General features: G+C 44.0%; 1 protein-coding gene across 1 annotated transcript in view; it reads left to right on the top strand.

Moving 5' to 3' along the window:
* The window catches only part of ALPK2 (alpha kinase 2), a 127,741-nt gene that overhangs the window by 77,613 nt on the left and 29,464 nt on the right, over positions 1 to 20,664 (top strand). The window contains exons 5-9 of the mRNA XM_032152174.2: positions 4,465 to 4,612; positions 9,879 to 10,006; positions 10,108 to 10,143; positions 14,089 to 14,363; positions 16,186 to 16,274. Coding sequence (XP_032008065.1) covers positions 4,465 to 4,612; positions 9,879 to 10,006; positions 10,108 to 10,143; positions 14,089 to 14,363; positions 16,186 to 16,274 — 676 coding nt within the window. The remainder of the gene's footprint in view (positions 1 to 4,464; positions 4,613 to 9,878; positions 10,007 to 10,107; positions 10,144 to 14,088; positions 14,364 to 16,185; positions 16,275 to 20,664) is intronic.

Raw genomic sequence — 20,664 nt, forward strand, 5'->3', positions numbered from 1 at the left:
AAGCCCAGGAGTTTGAGACCAGCCTGAGCAACATGGCGAAACCCCATCTCTACCAAAAAATACAAACAATTAGCTGGGTATGGTGGCGCACGTCTGTAGTCCCAGCTACTCTGGGGCTGAGGAGGGAGAATCACCTGACCCCAGAAAGTCGAGGCTACAGTGAGCTGTGATCACACCACCACACTCCAGCTGCACTCCAGCCTGGGCAACAGAGCAAGACCCTGTCTCAAAAAAAAAATAATAATAATAATAAAAAATAGAATGAAGCAATGTTTTAAAAGCTCTCAAAAGTGGTTTCAGCCCAGAGGCTGAATAGATTGCCTCTGGGGACCGGCCTCAACCCCCTTGTTTGGGGATGGGGGTTCCTTTGCAGGTAAAGGTAGACAAGCAAAACAACCTTTTTGGAATTCTTGCCCATGACTATTCAAGTTACCCGTGGGTAAGGGGACTGTCCAGATAGGCAGATTGTTGAAATCAATCGCTGTCAAAGACTTTGATTTCAGCTGCAGCACAATCTCGCCATTGCACTAAAGGCTGCAAAGACCGAGCACGGAGCCTTCTGGGAGGCACTGGTCTGAGCAAAGCAGGTAGATGCGAGGGCAGCCAGCCTTGTCCTGAGAGGGCCCTGCCGGAGACTACGGGGTAGAGACAACCAAAGACTTTTCCAGGCCAGACCACTGAAGGATTGTTACTCATGCTACCCACAACACAGAGCCATTAAGAGGCGAAGATTCAGAGTTGGAGATACTAGTGGGTGTTTGGGTCCATCTGGGGCAAGTTGTATCATGGTGGTTTAGGGTATAGATTAGGAGTTATATTGCTTGGGTTCAAGTCTGGCCTCTGGCAGTACCTGGATAGCCCTGGACAAATACCTTAGCCTGCGGGTGCCTCACTTTCCCACCTGTAAAATGGGGGTGCTAATGATAAGACTCCTCTCAGGTATAAAAATGCAAAGCAATTTGAATGGCACATGGCCTAACACAGCTCTCATGGTTGTTAGTTACTGTTTTTTTAAATCAGTGTTTTTAAATAAAAAATGAGGCAATGCTTATGCCCATTATGCTCATGAAATAAATAAAGAGCTTAGTTCAGGCAAAAGAAAATCATTGTGTCTGAGTTGATACCAACCTAGTATTGGGAGAAAGAGTGGTGCTGGCATCCACAGCTTCTCCTCTCTGAAGAACTCAGGGCCTCGGCCAGAAGGTAGGGGTCATCTGGTGACGGAGCAGGCTGGGGAGGTTCACCAGTTACCCTTGAGTCAGCAGGTAAATGGGAGTCCCAGGCAGGTTTTGCCCACGCCGGGGTACGTTCTGACCCTGCAGTCCTTTCCCAGCTTCGGAGGAGTTGCCACTGGCAGCCAACCTCTCCCCTCTCGTGTGGGGATTTTCTTTGCAGAGAAAATTAGAAGAACGGGTTTCTGGAACACTGGCACCCACTTTTCTTTAGGATCACAGCTCCCTGATCTAACTACAAACCAGCACTAGGTTATTGCACTGGAAAGGCCATCGACTGACGGGAAATAACTGCTTGACCAACATATTCATCCATTTATTAAGGACATGTTATTTTCCATGGTGACTTTGATAATGAATGCACTGAATATTTATCTAATATGAATCCACTGTGGGCACTAATCCATACGAATCAACACAGATGATGAAAAGAGACGGGAAAAATAATTCTCTTCCGGCATTTACTTTTTGGAATGGCAGCATTCAGAGGGCCAGCCCTTGACAACACCCTGCCTTTTTTTTTTTTTTTTTTTTTTTTTGAGACAGAGCCTTGCTCTGTCGCCAGGCTGGAGCGCAGTGGCGCGATCTCGGCTCACTACAACCTCCACCTCCTGGTTCAAGCGATTCTCCAGCCTCAGCCTCCCAAGTAGCTGGGACTATAGGCGTGCACCACCACGCCCAGCTAATTTTTGTATATTTAGTAGAGACAGGGTTTTACCATGTTGGCCAGGATGGTCTAGATCTCTTGACCTTGTGAGCCGCCCGCCTCAGCCTCCCAAAATGAGCCACCATGCCTGTCCTTTTTTTTTTTAAACTTATCACCTTCTAGTTGTTTGTTACAGGTTTCTAGCTGTGGACCAATTCTTTTAAGAATCTACTCCACCATCGAACACTCAAAGGTTTTTTATTTTGTTTTCTCAGTGTAAGCGACAGCAATTTCATTGCTTCAAAATAACAAAAGTTGCCACCAGGAAGACACCAGATTAGGAAGTTCTCCTTCCTTCTTGTGGTGATGGCTTTTGTAAGACCCTGAGTCCTTGTCACTGCTTTCCAGCTGATACACTTCAGACCCCTTGGCTGACACCTTGACTGTGCCCTGCCCAGCAGTCTGATACCCACCCTGCTATCCCCAAAGGAGCACAGATTTAATGCCTTCCCACCAGTTAACTGGTGGGGCGGGAATTAGGATAAGGGGAGCAGTGACTTGGATCATTAGAAATAAAACAAACCCTAAGTAATCTTTTTAAAAAATTATTATTATTACTTTAGAGACAGGGTCTTGCTCTGTCACTTAGGCTGGACTGCAGTGGCGAGATCATGGCTCACTGCAGCCTTGAACTCCTGTGCTCAACCGATCCTCCCACCTCAGCCTCCTAAGTAGCTAGGTCCACAGGAATGCACACTACACCTGGCTAATTTTTTTTTTTTCTGGAGACGGGGTCTTGCTCTGTTGCCCAGGCTGGTCTCCAACTCCTGGCCTCAAGTGACCCTCCTGCCTCAGCCTCCAAAAGTGCTGGGGTTACAGGTGCGAATCACCGTGCCAGGCCTGAGTAATCGTTTTTGATGTCCAAAGCTTAGTACAACAGAAACTTTTTATTCACTGGGGACTTTACTACGGTTTTCCCTCAACACTAGGCCAACCTGCACACGGAAGACAAAACTAGCTGCACTCCAGGTCTCCTCTGAGCTCGTTCAGCTGCACTTTCCACCTCTGTCTCACATGGATAGGGGTCCTATCCAAAGCCCAAAGCCCCTTGGCTAAACAAGCTTCAAATCTCCCACAGATCATCCATCATTCAGTTCTGCTGCCCATTTCATGCTCTTCCCGCCATCCCCCAATTTTCCTTGTGTTCAGTACAACAGGTTTTGGCAAGCTTAGGAGTATTTAGGTGTCCCCAAATCACCCATGAAGCCGGCTACTGCATGGTGTTGGAAGGACCCTCTAAGAAATGGCCCAGATGAGGAGGTGGGCTTGGTCGAGACCTGGACCAAGAGCTTGACACTGTGAACCTGAACACGGTCTCAGCTTGGGCAGAAGCCAGCAGGCCCAAATGCACTGATGTGGGTTTGCCATCAATACGTACTTGTTACATTTCCTCTCTCTCAATTATCCGCTTGGCTCCCAGGATACTGTTAGTAGTCTTGGTTACTCTCTGGTTGAAAGATTTGCTACCCAACAGGCCCATTATCACTTCCTGGGTCGAGAATTAGCTTTTAAATATGCATTCTGTCATCTAAGCATCTGCTGGCGCCAAGGAGAGATGAGAAGCACCTTGAATTCACGGATATTTTCACCGTAGTATAATTTGAGGCAGTGGAGCAAAGTCTCAGTATTGGTGATCTTGGTTTGGCTACGGATTACATGTTTTGTACTGATGTACTCTTTTGCGTTACCAACGCTGTGGAGTTATGCTACTTAATTTATGATAGACTCACACCACATCTGCACTAATCTCACTTCCTACCCAATTGTTATGACCGATTGGGACAGGGGCCTCATCCTTGTCTTGTTCTAATGTCTAGGCTGCCGCCCAGTGGCTGCCCTAGCTAATTACACATTAGCATGCTAATTGTTTCTCACTGATACTGATACTGAGGTGATATTTCAAAGGTCTCAGCCCAATCGGTGGGAATTGTTTCCTTATTGCTTCTATTCTCTTTTGCTAATGAGGTTGATATCAGACATTACTCCAATCTACTAGGTTATCTTCGGCAAAGACAAGTGTGATAAAAGGGAAAAGATGCATGAATATTATTCAGCCAATAACCTATTGTTGAGGTGTCTTTTACATTTTGGGGGCTTAGCTGTAGTTTTTTTGGATAATCCAGATTTTATTCTGCTCCCTAATTCCTAGCTCTGATTTCGACCTGGATGATCTGGTAATCATCTAAAAACATCCTTATTTGGCTGAGATCTTATAGAATAGATATCTAAAATCTTCCCACCTCTCATCCCTTTTAGAAAAAAATCTCTCAAGTTCTATTTCACTTTAAGCATTACAGGTTACACCTAAGGAATTTTAAGTAATGGAAGCGAGCATTTTCTATTAGATTGATTTGTTAATTTTCCGACTATTTAGGCAAGCCCCCTCTCCCCTCAGAGACTCAATTCTCACTTCCATAATTGGGGATAATAATTAATATTCCTGTCTCTCAGGATTGTTATGAAAATTAAATGATATGAAATGGGAAAGTCTTTTGCTACACTGACCTTCAAATCTCTTGTTTCTAGCTCCAGTATTACTGAAAAAGATCCAAGCTGAGATGTTCCCTGAACACTCTGGAAATGTAAAATTAAGCTGCCAATTTGCAGAAATTCATGAAGATTCTACTATCTACTGGACAAAAGATTCAAAGTCCATAGCCCAAGTGCAGAGAAGGTGCGATGTTTTTCCCTGGTTACTTTTCACAGTTGCTGCTTATTTCACAACATGGTTGTAAAAAAAAAAGAATAAATTATAGGACGTGAAAAGGAAAATTGAAGCGGAGATTCCACATCCACAATAGTAAAAAAGATTAAATATTGGAAGACAAGTGTCTGGATGTGGAAAATGATGGAGGATTCTTGCCCGGGTTTTGCCACCATTGAGTTCTGGGCTTTTGGGAAGTCACACAACCTTTCACTACATTTTTTAAATCAGGGGAAGGAACATGTCAGACAATATTCTAGTCTGAGGTTCTGTGGTCCTAAGATTAAAGAGCTCTCATCTGTATGTCTGTGAATTTAACTTGGGTGTGTTTTCTGTTTCATAAAGTCTCAGTAATCTGATAAAGGTCAAACAAAGCTAAGAAGATGAATAAAAACAACAACAGCAATCTATAAGGTTACAGAAAAGTAACAGCTATTGAGGGTGACCAGCAGCCATCGCTAAGATGGGAAAACCTGTTTATTTCTGGGTCTCTATGATTTTTATTTTTATTTTTGAGACAAGGTCCTACTCCCATCTCCCAGGCTGGAGTGTAGTGGTGCAGTCACGGCTCACTGCAGCCTCCACCTCCTGGGCTTAGGTGATCCTCCCACCTCAGCCTCCCCGAGTAGCTAGGATTACTGGAGCACACCACCATGCTTGGCTAATTTTCTTTTGTAATTTTAGTAGAGACAGGGTTTTGCCGTGTTGCCCAGGCTGGTCTCGAACTCCTGGCCTCAAGTGATCCACCTGCCTCGGCCTCCCAAAGTGCTGGGATTACAGGAGTGAGCCACTGCGTCTGGCCATGTCTTAAAATAATAAAGGAGAGAAGAATGAGGAGGTGAGAAATGAGCATGACAATCATTGCCAAGAATATCCCCTGTGGAATGAACCTCATTAATGGCTTCTTTAAGCAGCTTTTCTTGGCAATAAATGCTTGTTCAAGTGAACTGATGAATTCAAGCTTCATCTGACACAATCTAGAAACAAATCACCTGGTTCGAAAGTCAACTAACCCTCTGCCAAAGGGTTCCCAGTTTAGCTCCCTAAGATATGGGAGGGGTTCCAATCCCCTTAATTTTGTCACCAGTAGACTGAAAAAGTGAGAAAATCTGAGTTTTCTGTTTAATTAAATCATAATATGTCTGCTTGGAACATATGTCTGGAAACTATTTCTCAAATGTAATCATGGAACACTTGAGCTATAATTTCATTTCTACTAACATCACTCCAGAGCATCTAACTGGATTGTGATTGATAGCATAACCACTTTGCCTAAAATGTCACCATTACCCTGCCTGTCTTAGGTATGGCTTAAGAAGAATTATAATGGAAAAGAAATGGTTTGCGAAGGATTTTGTCTGTCACCAGGCTGATGTGTGGCCGATCTCAGTCACGCAAGCCCCTCCGGTTCAGCTCCGAGTAGCTGGGACTACAGGTGCCCACCACCACGCCCGGCTAATTTTTTTGTATTTTTAGTAGAGACGGGGTTTCACCGTGGTCTCGATCTCCTGACCTCGTGATCCGCCCACCTCGGCCTCCCAAAGTGCTGGGATTACAAGCGTTAGCTACCGCGCCCAGCCTGGTTTGCTTTTTAAGTCAAGGAGGTTCCCTAGAGCTTCACTTAAGAAGGTACTAATTATTCATTTTAAATTATTTTCTGGAGCTGTCAGCCAAGAACAATTAACCAGCATTTTCACTGTTTTTCCATTCATCAGCCTTGCTCTGAGCTCAGAATTACCACTTGAATATTTGTGGGTCTGTTTTCCATTTGATGTGTATTTACCATAAACCTAACCTTCCCCTGGGGAGCATATGTCATTAGTAAGCATTCTACTTACTGATGACGTGTGGCTAAGGCCTTTGATTCCTAGTGATGTTTGCTTCATTTCTCCTTGGTGACAGTGTCTGGCTTAGTTGAACCCATTTGCTTTCTCCATGCTAACACTTGAGAATATTTAGGAGTCATAACTCATTTGTTTATTGAGAGATCATTTATATTATTTGAAGCGGGTTTTCAAATGTTTGCTAATTTCTCTCATGCCTACTTCCAGTCCAGCGTTTCCCTTCACTTGTGCCTCCATGAAATATGTCACTGTCTTGTATCATTTTCAAAGAGTTGAAATCTCTCAAATATAATATGAACGTGGAGCAAAGGTCTTCTTGAACTTACTAAATCATGAGGGAACCTGTACAACGGCAAGATTGTTCAAAGGAGCATTTGAGGAATGAAGATTTAGATAGTCCATCAGGCAAAGGAATGCGGAAATACATTTTGAAATAGATATAACACTGGTTAATGTTTGACAAGTAATAAACTTTGGGAATTTCTTTTCTACTGCACAGAAACCTAAAAGTTAACCTGTAACTTAAAGTGTCTGAGTGGGTTCTGTGTAAATGGGAAATAGCAAAGCATTCTCCTTTCACTAGATCATCCTCAAGTGATCCTGTTGAACAATGACTATGATCCTCCTTCTGTCTTTGTCCACAAGTTTTGGGTATTTTCCTTAACAGGCTAAAGCGTGGAAATTAGGTGTCAGAAGACTTTCTTGTGGGTAGGGCAAGACTAATATACTTCGAAGAAACCAAGAAGAAGAAAGTGGTAGCTTGGTTTGAGTCTCTGTGTAGCAGTGGGATGTCTTGGCTCCATGGAGACCTCAAGGTGGCACCCTCTGGTGCTATTTGGCCATTAGTACCTTCTTGGTAACCAGGAACCCATTCTCCACTCTGGGAAGAGAGGTCCTTCTGAGTTCCCTGGGCTTTTGAAAGGGCAGCTGTCCACGTGGAGTGGCTCTGCTAATAGCTGAGCAAGGTCATGGAGCACAGGTCATGTTGTTCCTGCTGGGAACCAGTGGATGAGGAGCTGGCTGCTGGGATGCGAGGATCTCCTTGGATGGCCCTGGGAGAAACAACCCGAGGACTTCTCAGCCCAGACTGAGTGGTGGGCGGGGGTGCTGCCAAGCCCTGGCTCCTTAGGTAGGGCTGGTGATGGATGATGGGATCTCTCAGAGAAGTCCCCATGCTAAGGACCCTCTCCCTGCAGCCAGCTTCACTCTTTGTGTTCCTCTGATCACACTCTGGACATGGGCTTCTTTTGCATTTGTCTGCACAGCTAATCACCACTGCCATTCTGCTGTCTGTGGCCATTTCCTAAGGTAAAAAGATTTGTCCCTTACAGGGTAAGAGGATATGAAACTGAACTTACCCTCTTGGTTAAAAAAGGCACAAGATCACTTGTTCTTGCTTTCTACAGCTGTATTGGTATTTTCTGTTTGTCCATTTCCTCCCAGACTAGAAGACCCTCAAGGGCAAGGACTATGCCTTTTTTTTTTTCATCATTGAATCCCCCAGTACTAAGCACAGAGCAGATACTCCACAAATGTTGGATAGAACTCTTTGGGACTTCCGAGGTAGTTTTGTTTCATGGAGAAAGCACACTAATACTACTGCTCCCCACTCATACTACTGCTCACCATGAAGTAATGACTCATGACCACTCTCAAGACTGGGCTTTTCGCTGAAGCTTCACACGCCGGTGTCATGACCCATCTGAGCGCTGATCTTGCTCGTTCTGCTTTCACAGAGGAGGAAACTGAGGGTGAGAGGCTACATAGCACACCTGAGGTCGGCCTCAGGGTTGGGATCCAGAACTGACTCCTACATGTATTCCTTCTAGAAGAAAGCCTTGGGTGGGGACCATGGGCCAAGCCAGGAAAAACGGTCTTCATAGTTCTGGGCCAAGTATCGGAGAATTTCTAGGCTGGAAGTAAGATGTTCACGGGACAGTTCTAGTTCAGCACCCAGCCCTTCGGGTAGCCCTTGCCTGCCCCTTTCAATGACAGAAAGCCTGTGCCGATCCTAGAGCTTTGGAGAAGGACTTTCCACAAGCCTCCTCTGTGGCCTGCTCTGTGTTTTACTGCCCTGTCCAGAAATCTCCCCCTTGTAACTGGACTTGTTCACATCCAGTTTTAACCATACAATGGGATATGTTCAGAGACCCCAGGAATGAAGGAAGTAGAATGATTTAGTGAACTTCGTTTTAAGCCACTGGTATATTCCAGGGAAGGAATGTATATATTGGAGGCTTGAAGTCTACCGAAAAACCAACCAATAATGAACACGTTTTTTGAACATGCAACTGAGACAAACTCAAGCTAGGTGAATTTTTGTTGTTGAACTATAAAACGAACCCAAGCTAAAATGTACACCACACACATGTATACACATACATACACAGAATCTTGGTGAATGTTTAAACAAAGTTCATTTTAAAGAACAAAACCAGAACAACATTTGAATATCCTTTTTTTTTTTTTTTTTTTTTTTTTTGCTGTAAAGTAAGTTTTTTGTTTGAGACTTTGGAATAAATATGTGGCTCTCCCTATGTTTCAAATTATCCCAGACTTGAGGGCAGGAACCATAATTTACTTGGGGAGGCAGCTTAATGAGGTCAAAATCATTTGCTTAAATTTTTCTATGCCTCAGTTTCCTCATCTGCAAACTGAGAATAGTAAACGTAGTTCTCTCATTAGGTTGTTCTGAGGACATCATGAAATTGATCTTTATGTGATTTGGCACAATGCCTGGTACATACCAAATGCTCAGTGCACATTAGCTATCAGCATCATCATCACTGTCATCATCACCACCAATACGACCACCACCACCAGTTTTAGTTTTCATAGCACAGTGACTGGAACTTAATAATTTTGGGTGGGTGAATAGTTGGATGGTTGGTACCTCACTAGGGGAGTACAGGACACTATTACAAAGGGGCCCTCAGTCACGAATCCTTATGTAGCATAAACCTAAGAACCCCGTTTTCTCTTGTCTCTTATTGTATCTGTGTAAGTTTGGGTTTGGAGTTATCAGACTTTCCTTCAAGCACAGGACACCCGGATTAGTCACATAATTGAGCTGAATTCTGAGCAGAAATGTTAACAACAGCTCCCAGAATTCACAATTTCAATTCTTTGCTCTACTCATGGCAGTTAAACCTACTGAACGTTTCTTTGTATTTACACCGCTTATTGGAGTGAGTGTGTTAGCCAAAATGTAATGACTCTCCTCTGTGGATAAATCAATTATTTATACAGCTGATCGTGATTTTGCCCTTTGGGCAGCTCATTGGCTGAAAACGTGAGCAGGGAAGCCTTAGCTTCTTTCTCCTTAAGTATATTAGAAAAAAATGCAACCGTAGAATGATGAAGTGTGTCAATGTGAATATTCCTCATTGCAGTGCAGGGGACAACTCCACTGTTTCCTTTGCCATCGTGCAAGCCAGTCCGAAGGACCAGGGCCTCTATTACTGCTGCATCAAGAACAGCTATGGAAAAGTGACTGCTGAATTTAACCTCACAGCTGAAGGTAAACCACAGCTTCTCAGTTTTCAATGAAAAACCACTGGCCCTTGCCCATTCACAATGGACATTTGTACTGAAGCCATTCTCTGCTTTGTCTTCTTCTAGTTCTCAAACAGCTGTCAAGTCGCCAGGATACTAAAGGTAAGTCAGTTGGGGTTGGCCTGCCAGAGGAAATGGGCTTACTGTAAAGCATAAAATAGCTCCCGGAGTAAAGAGTAGAAGCAGTAATCCTATGGACTCTTCCAACCGAGAAGGAGAGCTATGGCGTGACTTGAGAAATGAATGACAATTCTTGAGCCAATTCAATGTGAATGTAGGGCCATACTTCCTATTGTAAGTTCATTAGGCTACAGATATCCAGAATTGGATGCTACACTGTAGCAGTGGAGTTTTAGGGAACATGTAGAAGGGGAGTTTGGATTTGACTTTTCCCTTTAAGCATTGGTCTTGCATTCAGCCCTTCTGCATGGGATTTTTCAGCTACTGGGACTCATTACAGCTTGTTTTGTTTGTTCAATTTTCCCTTCACTTTGACTGAGCAGACTCCCAAAGACAGCCAGGTGTCTGGAGGATCACTCCATTCGTTTGTGTCTTAGTGAAAACAAAAGATGGGCTTGTCTGCTTTCTTTTGGCACCTGGTGTTAGCCACAGCCTAACACTGCTGCTCATGAATGCTCGTGCTGTCCCTGGGCCACCTACTGAGTTTTCCACAGTTTGGTGGAATCTGTGTTTGCCGTGTCTTCCCTCTTAAGGAGAATTACTCACCCACCTACACCCACCCATGCCCACCCTTGCCTGGTGGTGTGCTGGGGTAAATATTTAACAACATGCTGAGGGTTGGGCAAGTTCTGGGTCCTACAATTTCCATGATGTAAATACTCTCAGTGTGGCCACTTTTAAACCACCAGTGTGACATCACACATCATGGGACTGGGAAGAGCCGCCCGTCATGAGTTCTCAGGAGCTGCAGAAGGCCAGCTCCACACACCACGGCGGTCCAGCCTCACCCCATGTGACCATGACTTTCAGCACAAGGGAGGATCCATGGTCAGTTTTAGGAGAAATATGGATAGATTCTGACAGTTAATTGAACTAGCATCTTAAAGATTTACTGCATGTACTGATTTTTAAAACAAACAGAACTCCTGAAATCTCTGCAGAAACAGGTAATAAAAGTAATCGAAATGCAGTCACATCCAGTGTATCAAAAGCAAGAAACTGAGATCTTGACTTAGAAATGGTCTAGCAATAAGCCAGGCGCGGTGGCTCACGCCTGTAATCCCAGCACTTTGGGAGGCCGAGGTGGGTGGGATCACGAGGTCAAGAGATCAAGACTATCCTGGCCAACATGGTGAAACCCCGTCTCTACTAAAAATACAAAAATTAGCATGGTGTAGTGGCACGTGCCTGTAATCCCAGCTACTCAGGAGGCTGAGGCAAGAGGATGGCTTGAACCAGGGAGGTGGAGGTTGCAGTGAGCTGAGATCATGCCACTGCCCCCCAGCCTGGCGACAGAGCAAGACTCCATGACCGGAAGAGCGTCTGTAAAAGAAAAAAAAGAAAGAAAGAAAAAGAAATGGCCTAGCAAATATTGTGATATTAACCCAAAATAGTAAACTTAAATACAAGCTCTTCACAAACCCACTCAGATGCTAAATACCCGTCTTTAGTGTGTAGCATACGTGTGTTATAATTTAAAATCCTTTCTCCATTTCTGCTCTCATCTCCCCAGAAGGCAAAATATGCAAAAGAATCCCCTTCCTCCTAATACTTCAGAAAATAAAAGGACTCTCACAAGGGAGTCTCTGTTTCATCAGCTTCTTAGCATTGATTGGCACTCACATCTCAGACACTTGCTATGGTTTTATTGGTTTAGGTTTGCATGAGCTCATTTCTCAAGGATTACTAGTCAGGCGAGAGACCCCAGTGGGGATGAGCTACTGGCCATTTGGTGGAAATGGTACCACCACTATAGCCCAGTGACTCCAGCCGTAGAGCCCTCTCTATTTTCTCACCTAATTTTTAAATTTAACTGTTAAAATAAAACTGTGCTTTTCTCCATCAATTAATTTTTTTCTGGTTCTGTTACTTAGAGTAAAATCTGTGATCCAGCTATTGCCTAAAACTTTATCTGAGAAAATGTCCCATTTGCCTGTTTTCCTGTAGCTCCAACCCAGTTCTCTCCAGAAACCTAGGACAGGTTACTCAGTAGGAGTTATTGGGGGAAAAAGTAATTTATTCTTCAATCCTCATAAGTTCTTAGTTGGAACAGATCCCTGTAACAAAAGAAGATTAATGAGAGAAATCAAACAAGTTTATGAACATGTATAATTCATATATACATGGCAGACACTCCAGAAGTGCTCATTTAAGAAGGGGTTTGAATTCCAGCTTATACAGCATCTACGACAAAGAATGGTGCATTTTTAGAGAAGTGACAGGGCAGAGGGAAGGACTTTGAGCAGGTAAGGGCAGTAGCTTGTGGAAAGGCATTTCCACAGCCCTGGAAAATCTCCCGGCATCTGGATTCTCATTAATGCTTGTTAATGTCTGGTGCCCATCTCCAGGCCCATCAGGGTCTAAAGTTGTCTTCAGTCATTAACCTTTGTTCTTCCTGGTAGAAGGGGGAGTAGAATTTTTTTTGTCTTATTAATTTATGTTCCGATTTTTGGCAAATAGAGGGAAGGCAGAGAGCTTTCTTGCCTCTGTTTCTTCTTAATTGCCTTCAGCTCAACAATCCTTTTACCAAAGAGGCAGATTTGAGGGTGGCATATTCAGGGGTCCCATAGTCTTCTGCTAGCCTTTGCAAAAATGCTAGGAGCACCTTTAGGAATATCGTCTTTCTTCCAGCAGATTCTAGCTCTTCACCTAGTTTTTCTGTTTGAAAATCCACCCAACCCCACTCCCTTTCTTTCTTTCTGGCAGTAATTAGGCCGAGACCTTAACCAATACCCTATCAGAATAGTTTCAGTCTCCTTATAGTTTTAATAGCTACCATCAGTCTCAAATCGTATGATTTGAAATATTTTGAAAGGAGGAGAAAAATATTTCCTTAAGCATTGTATATAAAAACATGAAGTAAGATTTTTCACACGACCCATGATCTCTTTCTTCTTGTAAACATTCAGGAAGATGTCAGTTTTCATCAGTTTTGAGAAGTAGAAAGGATTTAAAAAATCCAAACAATCTTATTTCATTGAAAGCCACCTAATTTTCTTCTCTCAGTGAATGAGAAGTCCGATTGGGTCATCTCTAGTTTAAAATGGACCTTCCTGATTAAATTCACTGTCATCTCAAACACGTGTAGAATCCGCTCTGCAAAAAAAACAAACAGACAAAAAAAAAAAAAAAAAAAGCTGCTAGAAAACTGAAAATAATTCTACTTTTCTTTTTACAAATAAATCCAAAATAATTCTACCTTTTTTTCAATTTCTCTTCAAAGGCAATTCTTTTTACTATTTTTTTGTTTTGTTTATTGCTACCTGTTCCTTATACTTATCACATGCTTTCTCAATGGAGGCAGTATTGGTTCTTGGGAGGCAAAAAAAAGTTACTCTTTTTCTGTATAAAGAACAGATATACATATGGTACATAAACAGATAGTATATTTGTGGTATTAAACTTTCACGGCAGGCAATTAAATTCCAGCAAAGATTCCGTGGTTGCGGGGGGTGGGGGGCAATAATGAAAAAAAGGTTGATCCGATACTATCAGATCTTATCATTGGTCTTTCTTCCCTCCTTTACACTTTTCCCATCTTTTCAACTTGCCTTTTGTTATTTTGCTTGGTTCCACTTATATTTTCCAGGTCTGTCTAGAATTCTTTTCCTGATTTTTCCAGTTTTGCCCCAACCCATCTCTCACTGATGTTCCCACATTCTCATTCAATGACCTGTCTCCTCCTCACCAACCCACTCATCTCTTCTTTTAGCTATGCCTCTTTTGAAGGGTAAGTGTGTCTGCACCCTCTTGGTTCTGCAGGTCAGCCTTGTCATTGTCTTTATGTGGGGACCCTCCCCATGTGGAGTTAGCCAAGGAGCAGGACTGGGAGGTATTCTTTCCAACCAAAGCTGTGCTGTGTTTCAGGATGTGAAGAGATTGAATTCAGCCAACTCATCTTCAAAGAAGACTTCCTCCATGACAGCTACTTTGGGGGCCGCCTGCGTGGTCAGATCGCCACGGAGGAGCTGCACTTTGGAGAAGGAGTTCACCGCAAAGCCTTCCGCAGCACAGTGATGCACGGCCTCACGCCTGTCTTCAAACCTGGCCATGCCTGTGTGCTTAAGGTGCACAATGCCGTTGCCTATGGGACCAGAAATAATGATGAGCTCATCCAAAGGAACTACAAGCTCGCTGCCCAGGTGGGTCCATCTGCCCAAAGGCTGTCACTTCTGGTGCAAGAGCCACCCATGATAAGAGGAGATGAAAATCAGACTCAGGATTGATGGGAATATCTTCAAAAGGGTGTTTTTCCTCTTTCGGGGTTTCAATTCAATCTCAATGCTGGGGATCACTTCTCACTTCTCGGGAGTAATTTCTTGGCCTTATGCCAGCTACTGGGGACTCATCCAATGCCTAGAGACACCTCACCAGTTCTAACCCGAGATGTAATTGATTTTGTTTCTAAGAAGCCCTATGACATCCCTGGGGGTTCGAGTCTACTTGGACCTAGGATGATATGGAAAGTGGGGATTCTAAGCTATACTAGATGCCAGGGTCCCCAGGAACAGATAACATCAGCACTAGTTGCTGGAGTGTTTTGTTTGGGTTTGTTTTGTGGAGAGGGAGAGGGGTGGGGTATATCCAGAAGGGTCAGCATTGGTCTTGTTTTCTGCCTTCCTGAGTTTGGTTTAATGGTAGTGTATAAAAGAGGAAGAGAGACAGACCCAAGTCTCTAGCTGAGTTCCCACTTCTCTGTGTTATTGAGTCACAGAACTCGAGATGAGAGGATAGGGCAGGAGAGCCTTAGCTTCTCTCGCTCCTTCCTCCTCCTATCCACATATTTGGTCCATATATTTCACTCCATCTTTTTTTCTTTTTTCAGACAGTGTCTCACTCTGTCCCCCAGGCTGGAGTACAGTGGCATGATCATGGCTCCACAGCAGCCTCGGCCTCCTGGCCTTAAGCAACCCTCCTGCCTCAGCCTCCCAAGTAGCTAGGACTACAGGTGCATGCCATCACGCCCAACTAAGTTTTAATTTTTTTTTTTTTCAGAGACAGGGTCTCCCTATGTTGCTCAGGCTGGTATTGACCTCCTGGAGGGCCCCAAGTGATCCTCCTGCCTCTGCCTCCCAAAGTGCTGGGATTACAGGCATGAACCACCATGCCTGGTCCACATATTTCACTGTTTACACCGGCACTGGTATAGCTGTCAAGAAAGTTGGGTCTTTCACCAGCTGTGTGCCCCTTTAAAATGTTTACCATAAACATCTAAAACAATTAAAACATTTAAAATATTAAAATCCATAGGTTAAACTTAGATGAATCTCTCAGGTACAGTCAAGTATTAAGCATCATGATCCTGTGGCACTGCCACGTGGGACTTTGTGCTTCTAAAGGCAGGCCTGCTCTCTGAATATAGGATTCTGCCCATTGTATTCCTTTCTCCTCCAAATCCACTCCGCTTTTTTCTTTTCTCTCTGAGTATTCCCTCCATCTCAAATATGACACAGTCTTGGAAAACCTCCCAGCATCTGGATTCTCACTCAGAAAAGCCCCACAGCGTAGGATGCAGAATCCACTTAGCTTTTCCTAAGGCGGAAATCTTGTGCTGTTCATTATTGACTACTCCAATTACACCTTTGAAAAGGGATTGCAATGGCAGATCTCACAGGAAACCCAGTAGTGCCCCAAGTGCCACCTGATGACGTGATGAGGGGCCAGTTCCCTTAGTTCTGGGGTGAATTTTGGCCCTGCTGGCTCGAGAAATTTTATAGTTCAGGGACACCTGGTCCTGGAGACCACTTGACCTCCACCCGGACAGTTCCTTCAAGTCTCAGAGCTCCTCCCTAAGTGGCCAACTCTAGGTTCTAATAATCATTGTCTCTGCGACCCCAACCAGGGGATGGGCTTGTCAGTTCATTGGCTTTACCTTGCTGGGAAATCTCCTGAATAGTCTTACTGGGCAATACTGTTTGAATTTCCTGTAGTCACTGGAGCTCTCTATGTATTTTGGTGATATAGGAATGCTATGTTCAAAATACCGCCAGGTATTACGCCAAGATCTACGCTGCTGAAGCACAGCCTCTGGAAGGCTTTGGAGAAGTACCTGAGTAAGTGTGTTTACCCTGCCTCGTGTCACCCTCCTGACTCGTTGGGGACTGGGAGGGATGAGAGAGTGAGAAGGAACACTAAGGCAAATGTTTCAGCTGATCTCTCAGTCTGTAAGCTCCATGAGGGCTCACACGGCTGCTATCCTACCCCTTGCTGGGTAGGATATTTAATATTATATAATAATATTATATTTAATATTTAAGAAGATATTCTTTAAATAAATGAATGGATGGATGGATGGGTGTATGGATTAATCTGGCCAAAAAATGAATCTACCATGTTAAACAGAAAAGAAAGGATATCTACTCTCATAGCTATTACATTGTCTAAACAGTAAGCAAATAGAACAGAACAAGAGATATCACAAGGTGATTAGTCCCATGATGAAAATAAAATATGGCAATGTATTAGGAAGAGTAGATTGGGTGATCAGAAACATAGTAACATAGTAACCGCTTCCTGGAATCCTCCAGAGGTAAATCACACCCACTTTTATCTACTCTTTGTCTAAATATTTACTGGCCCAAGCAAATTTTGGGGAGCCTGGAGCTTGTGTTTGCGGCTCTGTTTGTCTGGTTGAGATCATATCTGCATGCTTAAATGGACAGAAAAAGGGCTTAGCTAGTGCATGTTGGAACTTTCAGACAGAGCAGCTATTTACCTATCAGTAAAAACTGGGAGAAGGAAGAAGGAAGAAATTCTTGTCTGCATCGCACCTGTTAACTCACGAAATGGGAAAAATAGTTTCCCTTGGGTAGTACATTTGGAAGACCATGTGTAAAGTATAACACTTTCTGCTCTTTCTCAAGAAATGCTTAACACACTTCAGTACACACTTACAATTGCTTTTCTGTTAATTACACAGACAGCCATCTGGACTGAGTTAAGCTTTCACGATATGGGAACTGGCTCCTTTTTTCCCCAAGCCCCGCTCTTCCCAGTCTCTGTCCTCTTAAGTTTTCCTCAGAAAAGAAAAGATTTAACCCACAAGTCAACCCTACCACACACACAACCACAGTGCCCTCCAGCAGGGACAGACCCAAGTTTTGTGTGGCTTCACTCCTATGCAATTTGGGCTTCTTTCTTTCTTTTCTTTCTTTTTTATTTTATTTTTTTTAAGAGACAAGGTCTCCCTCTGTTGTCCAGGCTGGAGGGCAGTGGTGCAATCACGGCTCACTGCAGCCTTAAGCTCCTGGGCTCAAGCGATCCAGCCTCCAAAGTCACTGGGACTACAGGTGCCCACCACCACACCTGGCTAATTAAAAAACATTTTCTCGTAGAGACAAGGTCTCTGTATGTTGCCCAGGCTGGCCTACAACTCCTGGCCTCAAGTGATCTTCCTGCCTCACCTCCCAGAGTGCTGGTGTTATAGGCATGAGCCACCATGCCTGGCAAATTTGGGCCCTTTTTAAAGAAAAGAACACAAAATTATAAATATCAAGATTGATCTAGGGACTTGGAAAGGGCTCATGCAAGTGAAGGATCAGGAGGCCGATTCATTTGCTGCATTAGCATCACATTAAATAGGCCACTGCCTTAAAGACAGGTTAGGACATTTTTCTATCTAAACCACTTTCCCATTCCTTATAAGGGGAGAGTTTGTGACCACACGAATGCTGATGGTACATGGGAGGAGTAAGGGGCCTCAGAAGGGCCTCTGGGCCATACTCCATGTTTATGGAACCTAAATCAGAGGACTCTACAGCCAGAAAACACACACACACCCCATACACAAACAACACTCACCATACACACACACACCACACAAACAACACTCACCATACACATAAACACACCCACAACACACACACCCCACACATCCCCACACCACGCATACACACCACACAGATTACATACAAACACACACACCACACATACAACACACATACCACACACACATCACACACAAACACACAACACTCACCATATGCACAAACACACCACACCTACACCAACCACACACCACACACACCCCACATAAACACACAACACACCCCCACACACAGCACACATACAACACACGACACACACACCACATACACACACACATCTCATACACGCACCTCACACATACCACACCCCCACACACCACACACACCACACACATACACATACACACAACACACACCACACACACCACATAACACACACACCACATAACACACACACCACAGACAATACACACATACACATACACACCACACAAACATACCACACACACATACGCACATACACACAGCACACACATACCACACATACGTATACACATCACACACACACAACCACAAACCACGCACACAACACATACACACAACACATGCACACAGAGCTGACCCTGTATATTACCAACCTTCTCTGAAAGCCTGCACGTCTAGAAAGAGGACCAGGAGTCCTGTCCCCCTCCCCCATTGCCACAGCCCCTAGACCGACCCCTGCTGGGGCCACCCCCATATTTATTTCCAGGCAATGAAGCAGGCCTGAAGAAGCCTTTTTTAATGGAGCCTGTGAGGAGAGAAAACACTCCTCATTTGGGCAGCTTCTGTTTTTGAATTCATGAATATCAATGGAGTCACATTGTCTATGCAAATGGCGTCCTGCTGGGCAGAGGCCAGGCCTAATTAAGACCCTGAATAATGCCCAGCTCTTGTTTCTGGTTTTTTTCCCCACCAGGGATGCAGAATTAATAAGGGCCCAAGCAAACCGTGAACCCTTTTGTCGGCAGAAGGGTCAGTAGCCACAGGGGGTCGGTCTTCAGGAGGGAACCAGGGTGCCCTGGATCCTGCAGAAGTGACAAAGAACGACAGAGGGTGGCTTGGCGGCTGCACCAATTTCAGGGCTGCGGGAAAGGTCCACTGCCCTAATGTGCCCGCTCCCATCTGGCTGAAATTTGAAATTTCTTTAACAAGACACAAAGAGGTTCTATCTTAAAATGAGAAAGAATGCCTCAAAGACTCTGGCATGACAGTAATCAGGGTATGCTGGTATTACAGGGGCTCACTGCCTTGTGTCCAGGGGTGGGGTTCTAGAAGGACACTGTTCTGGCTCAGATTCTGCTCATGAGCAAGCCTTTGTGTCCTCTTGGTGAAGTGAATGGGATTCTCACAGTTTCCAGGGAATGCTCCTAAGTGGCAGAGGAGGATGCCTGTGTGCCCGCCAAAGGGTCTGGGGGCTTCATCCAAAGTAGCTGGCCCACAGGTGTAATTTTTTTGAAGTGTGATATTTTATAGCTTTTAAATTCTATTGAATGTTGTGTCCTCCTTCCTCTATGACTATATTTGTTTTAATAAAAAATAATGTTTTTCCAACCACCTTTGGCTCAAGTTAATAACCACGTAAAGCCTTCAGCTTACCTCCCGGGAGAAGGCACAGCCTGGGTGGAGAAGCGCAAGGCATTCTTCCGGGAGAACATCCCAGCTCTCATGGAGGCAAGAGCAAGTGAGCAGGGCAGGACCTGTGCCCCAGCTGGTGTGTGCATGTAACCGCTGGATGGGTTCACCTTGCCCGCTGTCCAGACAGAGCTGATTTATCAAGACATGGAAATTGCAATAAAGAGTTTGTTAAATTTTAGACCAATATCCCTGATGAACATCGATGCAAAAATCCTCAATAAAATACTGGGAAACTGAATCCAGCAGCACATCAAAAAGCTTATCCACCATGATCAACTGGGCTTTATCCCTGGGATGCAAGGCTGGTTCAACATACACAAATCGATAAACATAATCCAGCATATAAACAGACCCAACAACAAAAACTACATGATTATCTTAATAGATGCAGAAAAGAAAGGCCTTTGACAAAATTCAACAACCCTTCATGCTAAAAACTCTCAATAAATTAGGTATTGAAGGGACATATCTCAAAATAATAAGAGCTATCTATGACAAACCCACAGCCAATATCATACTGAATGGGCAAAAACTGGAAGCATTCCCTTTGAAAACTGGCACAAGACAGGGATGCCCTCTTTCACCACTCCTATTCAACATAATGTTGGAAGTTCTGGCCAGGGCAATCAGGCAGGAGAAGGAAATAAAGGGTATTCAATTAGGAAAAGAGAAAGTCAAATTGTCCCTGTTTGCAGATGACATGATTGTATATCTAGAAAACACCATCGTCTCAGCCCAAAATCTCCTTAAGCTGATAAGCAACTTCAGCAAAGTCTCAGGATACAAAATCAATGTGCAAAAATCACAAGCATTCTTATACACCAATAACAGACAAACAGAGAGCCAAATCATGAGTGAACTCCCATTCACTATTGCTTCAAAGAGAATAAAATACCTAGGAATCCAACTTACAAGGGATGTGAAGGACCTCTTCAAGGAGAACTACAAACCACTGCTCAATGAAATAAAAGAAGATACAAACAAATGGAAGAACATTCCA

This window comes from Hylobates moloch, unplaced genomic scaffold (assembly GCF_009828535.3).
Source record: "Hylobates moloch isolate HMO894 unplaced genomic scaffold, HMol_V3 SCAFFOLD_5, whole genome shotgun sequence".
Classification (NCBI taxonomy): domain Eukaryota; kingdom Metazoa; phylum Chordata; class Mammalia; order Primates; family Hylobatidae; genus Hylobates; species Hylobates moloch.